The sequence below is a fragment of the Charadrius vociferus genome, unplaced genomic scaffold (genome assembly GCF_000708025.1).
Source record: "Charadrius vociferus isolate BGI_N301 unplaced genomic scaffold, ASM70802v2 scaffold377, whole genome shotgun sequence".
NCBI classification, from domain to species: domain Eukaryota; kingdom Metazoa; phylum Chordata; class Aves; order Charadriiformes; family Charadriidae; genus Charadrius; species Charadrius vociferus.
Genome location: NW_009649456.1, coordinates 2,307,286 through 2,312,892, shown reverse-complemented (window position 1 = coordinate 2,312,892; position 5,607 = coordinate 2,307,286). Strand labels below are relative to the sequence as shown.

The 5,607-nt window shown below is 34.5% G+C and overlaps 1 protein-coding gene across 1 annotated transcript in view; it reads left to right on the top strand.

The window, feature by feature from the left end:
* PRRC1 (proline-rich coiled-coil 1) overlaps positions 1 to 3,989 on the top strand; it is a 21,107-nt gene extending 17,118 nt beyond the window's left edge. The window contains 2 exon segments of the mRNA XM_009889719.1: positions 1 to 52; positions 3,693 to 3,989. The exon segment at positions 1 to 52 is cut by the window's left edge and continues 78 nt beyond it. Coding sequence (XP_009888021.1) covers positions 1 to 52; positions 3,693 to 3,989 — 349 coding nt within the window.
* The last annotated feature ends 1,618 nt before the right edge of the window (positions 3,990 to 5,607 follow it).

The following is a 5,607-nucleotide window of genomic DNA, read 5'->3' as shown; positions in this document are numbered from 1 at the left end:
TGATTAACAGTTGAGACATAAGACTTAAGTTTTAATTTCATTTATGATGTCAGTTCTTACTGGCAGTTGCTCCACTTGAATGTTTTCATTTATGAAATGAGGATAAAAACTATTTTTGAATCATGTTTTTGTATTACCTAAAAACCTTTATGCATTTGTGGCAAAGCAATTCTTGATCAAGAGTCTGATTCTGCAATACATGGCACTTGGAAACACTAGTTTTACTTTTCTATTAATGAAGAAGAAATGTTCCAAGAAGAAATTAACCAAGAGGAAATATTAACCAAGAAATTAACCACAAAGAAGTACTCCCTCAAAAAGGAAATAAACTTTAATCATTGAAATATTGTCATCAGTCTGGTTCAATGACTCAAAATTAACCCTCATGAATCTTTACATAGGTAAAATAAAAATACTCATTCTTCCTCAGGTGCGGAAGGAGATCTTTGCAGCTTAAGTAATGCACTAAGCAACTGCACCAAGGAAGTGCCGCAAGCACTTTTATCCATCCAAGGCTTGGTTTTCCTTCCTTAACTTACTTCACAAATGTATTGGAGTTTAATCTAACGCCAACAAAACTGTGTAATATTGAAGTGTCACTGTGCACACATGTACATGTTAGCAATCCAGTGAAGTAGCTTACACTTCATTTATGCACAAGTTTATAAATTGAGATCTTGCCAGTTAATTTTTAATAAAGATTATAAAGCCTTGGCATTTATATTGTTAGTTACCAGCAAACAAATAACATACTGTACTGATTAGGATTCTGAAAACTCATTCCTAAGAAATAAATAAAGGATACCCCGTCTTCAGATCTGTGCTTGAGCTTGTTTCTTCCATGAACATACAAACTCTCACCTGAAAGGCAAGAGTCATTTCCTCTTCTGACGGTGCTATTCTGACATGAAAAGATTTAAATCTTGGAAATATGGTTTGTCCCATTGTAAATAATGCAGTACTGTGCAGTTCTTAAATATCACCAATAGAAGTTTTTCATGGGATTGTTTACATTTCTTTGGGCACACACTGGGAGTTACTCCAAAATCCAGTCACTGCATGTTGCCTGACAACAGATATGAGTTATGCATTAGTAAACTGTGGTCTGAAAGTTCTTTTAAAATAAATGTTTCTGTAAAGAATTTCAAAACAAAACTGTTTGGGGTTTGATTCTCAGGGGGTTGTTTCACAAAAACAAATAGTAACTGTTTAATGGGTTTGAGGGTTTTTTTTTTTTTTTGGTAGTACCAATTCTAATAGAGTGAACAGATGCGGGATTCGTTTTAGTTCTTATTTTTAAGACTTCTTACAACTTTGAAAAGCTGATGAGTGGCAAAAGGATAAATATTGCTCTGTAGTTTTCCAGAGTGCTTTTCAAAAAGAGTAAAGAAAGATGTGAAGCTACAGGAGAAAAGTATTAATTGAGCATGACTAGATGATCTTTAAAGGTCCCTTCCAACCCCAACCATTCTGTGATGCTATGAAAATAGGCGCAGCACTGTGAAGTTACTACTTAAGTAATTGTCACATTCTCTATGGAGCATTGATTTGAGTGAAACAATTTTTTTAAACATAAAGCACAATAGGTATCTTTAATTTTTCTTTTACATATATTCTCTATTTTGTCATTTAAAAACTATAGTTAATAGCTTAACTTTTTTAGTATTTTTTTCTCTTAGGTAAACATAGTTTGTAACTTTGAAAAGTAGTGTTTACCTTCTAATAGCAGAAAACGTTCTTGTTTTAATTTTTATGCAGCCTATTTAGTGTATAGCTTAGTGTATAGTATAGATTCAGTGGAACTGTAAGCCTTTAAACTTGAATTAGATCAAGTTCTACTGTCCCATTTAAATAAAATTGTTCTTGCATGTACATCAACAGCAAAACATAGCTTTGTTTCAAACCTTCAGAGTTAAAATCTTCCTAGTCTTGCTACTATATATTTCAATTAACTTAACACATAATGGGTGTTGTGAATTATTGGGCTCTTGATTGTGTGTTTACACCAGTTGTTACCTTTGTTCCCATTATGTCTCTTCTAGAATTAGAGTGGATTTCTCACAGGGGTGTGCAAGAAACATACATTTATATAAATCCAGTCCAATATCTTTAAGCTAAATGTAGATTACAATAGGAAAAAACCAGCAATTGTATACTTGTATTTCAGACTAAGAAGAGAGAAGAAATATGTGTTGGACAGGATGCTATTTGTTATTCACAGCATAAAAGATTTAATGGAGGCAAGATTAAACATTCCTTAATTCTTGCTAGCTATGTGTTTTATTGTTCTGTATCATGGAAATAGTGGTAAACCTGTCTATATAGAATAGATACTCTTTTGTTAATGTCTTTACCAATGGCATAGAGCTTTCTCAGCACGTATTATGATACTTGTGGCTGTTCATAACTCTAAATACTGCTGGATTTGTGGAGGTAAAAAGGTGGATTTCAGGACTTGTTTTGAGAACCTTTTTCTGTTAAGAGACCAGGTGTCACCTTGTTTTTTGCTGAGCCAGAAATTGCAACCATGATGGGAAACTACTGCAAGGTTGTGAGTTTTGTTTATTTTATTTGAAGTTTACTGATTTATGAAGTTTATGAATTTATGTGCAATTGTGGATCATAACAGAAATATCATAATCCGTCCCTACTTGCAGCTAGATGCACTCTTATTTACTTCTTACTGCCAATATGTTCTGACTAATAAGGAAAATTTCCTGTTCTTTTGCCTAAGAAGTCTGCCTTTTATGTACCCGTGATAATAACAGGTTATTTTGATATTGGAGCAGCCTGCATGTTCTAACAACCTTATATATGCTGTTGTTGTCACAAGACAGTAGTTTTAGGAAGGCTGGAACACAATAATGAACTTTGATCTGCTGTACATGCACTGGAAACAGACTAACTCGAATATGAAAATAAAATCTGTGTGAAGAATTTGGCCTGGTGTGCAATACTATGAAGAACTGAGTGATACCAGGAACAGGCTTACTGAGGCAGAAGTCTGCTACCCTTCATTGTATGTAACAGTGGCCAGAGGTGGTAGACTAGGGTGAGCATCAGACCAGATAAATGCGGTGATACTGCCTCCCTGTTTCCCTTTCCTGCTTTCAACTTCAGGGAATTACAGTATGTAATCCCTCTGTGATCTCATGCAAATATTTCAGTCCCCATTTCTGCCAGGCTCAGCTTTCTTCTTGTATTTCGCTACTTGCCTGCTTTAGAGGGACATCTTAACCATTTTTAAAACCTTTGGAGGGTAAGAGTCATTGTGTAAATATGTGTCATTATTGATTCCATCTGTTAGCTACTTTAAAAGAGAAGACTGCTTCCTGGTAATGGCATAATGTCATAGAATCATAGAATGGTTCAGGTTGGAAGGGACCTTGAAGATCATCGAGTTCCAACACCCCTGCCATAGGCAGGGACAATGTCTTTACTCTCTTAAGTGTTATATTTTAATTTTATACTGTTCAGATGCCATTTGGATTATGATACATACAATCCAAGAAATATAATTGGCTAAGCAAATTATGGGGCAGTCTAAAATGTGGATTCTGATACCCGTCAATTGGCCATGTAGCCCTATAGATACAAGGATGATTACTTATTAAAGTTGGTAATGGTGAAGATAGAAAAAAATTTACTCATTTCAAACTCTTTCAATAATCACTTCTTAAAATGTTACACAGGCTAAAAGTCTCACTCCTCAGGACTACAATCTGAGATGGTCAGGCCTGTTGGTGACTGTGGGCGAAGTGCTTGAGAAGAGTATGCTGAACGTCAACAGGACTGATTGGCACATGGTATTCACTGGCATGTCCCGTCGACAGATGATCTACAGTGCAGCTAAGGCTCTAGCAGGAATTTTTGACCGTTTGAAAGAAGGCAGATCCATGACACTAAGGAATACTGGGTTTGATTCTAGAATTGAAGTGAAAGCTATGTATTCTAATTCTCAGTGGATACAACACAGATTTGTAGTCTAGCTGTAGACTATATTTTACTTTTTAAGAAGTGAAGGTAATTTCCAGCAGTGGAAATTAGCAATTGCAATTTTTAACTACTATGTGATTTCCAATATAATTCGCAAAACAGGAAATCAGAACAAACATATATTTATAAATGGGACAAAGAGCATTACAGTTTGTAAGTGGAATGTGCTATTATTTGACACCTTACTAGGCATTTGCTGAGATACTTTAGTTAGTGTATTTTTTTTAAAGATGGGGATCATTGTTTTGTTATTTCTGTTATATTAGTAATATAAACATGCTGACAGCATAACATGTATGTTATATATGCATTTCAATCCAGAGAGACTACCTTCTGTATTAACGGTTTTCTTGACGCCTGTGCTTGGGTGGTACTTAACACCTCATAGGTTTGGTGTCTATATATAAGTTCTCAGGAGTGATGCTGAGTAGTTTTTACAATACAACAGTGAACTGCTGAAGAAGAGCACAAATTCATTCCCCATTAGTTGAAGTTGTTGATAAATAATTTTGAAATCTAATTTTTCATGCCACATCTTTTTCCTTTTTATGTAACAGTAATGAAATTCATGTCCAATTAAAATACTAGACAAATTTAGGTTGCTTCAGTGGGTTTTAGATCAGGTACCACATATGCATGAAATTATCTCAGCAGTTCCAACAACATAATTTACGCCAGTGCTTCCGAACTTCATATTTTATATGGAGTTAATGTAATTTGTTCTATCAAGTTATGGTTGTCAGCATTTTGATGTGGAAAATGGTGATATATGTATCCCTTGCTTTGCTATCCTGGGTTTTCTAAACATTTTTAAGTCTTTAATGCCTTCTTAATGTCATGAGCTCACTGTTTCTCATATAAGTCTTCGGTGGTGTCTGATTTTTTTTGTGTCTATAAATGCCCTCTATCCATGCTCACACAATCTTAAATATTTAGAAATATGGAAGTAATTGTGAAGAAACTATTTTGGTAATAATACTTTTTTTAAGAAACAGAATAAACAAGTACTTTTTGTTTGCCTTAAAGAAGCGGTTTTTCAGCTTATATTGCTCTGCCTTTACCTTTCTTAGGTGCTTTCAAAGGACATTTTTATATACAATATACTGTTAAGCCAGCTCATATTTGTACCCAGTGAAAGCCTGTCTATTTCCAAGTAATATATTTTGCCTTAATTGGCTTGCTCTGTAAATTAGTTTAATAAATGTTTTACCTAGAGGATTGTATCAATTTTAAAGGTTTATTTTTTAATATAGCTGATGAACATCTGTTTATTGAAATTACATTTACATGGTCAAGTTACAAATTTGGCACATACTTAAATGCCTGTCTTTTCTGAAAACAAAGCAAACGGAACCCGACTCTTGTGGTCTTGAGGTCTCTTGTTGGGAGCACTTTGTATCACAAGCTAAAAGGATGATACAGGGTTTGTCATTGTTCAGTAAAGGCGTCTTTGTTTTTATTGTAATTTCAGTTTGCAGTGTATAATATGTTGAATGCTGCCGTTTTATCCCCTGCTTACAGCATCCTCCATGATGTAAAGGAAGAGGACATGAAATCAGCAGTAGGTTTGTGTCCCCTGGCATGAGTTAAAATTAAAACTGAAGAGGAATT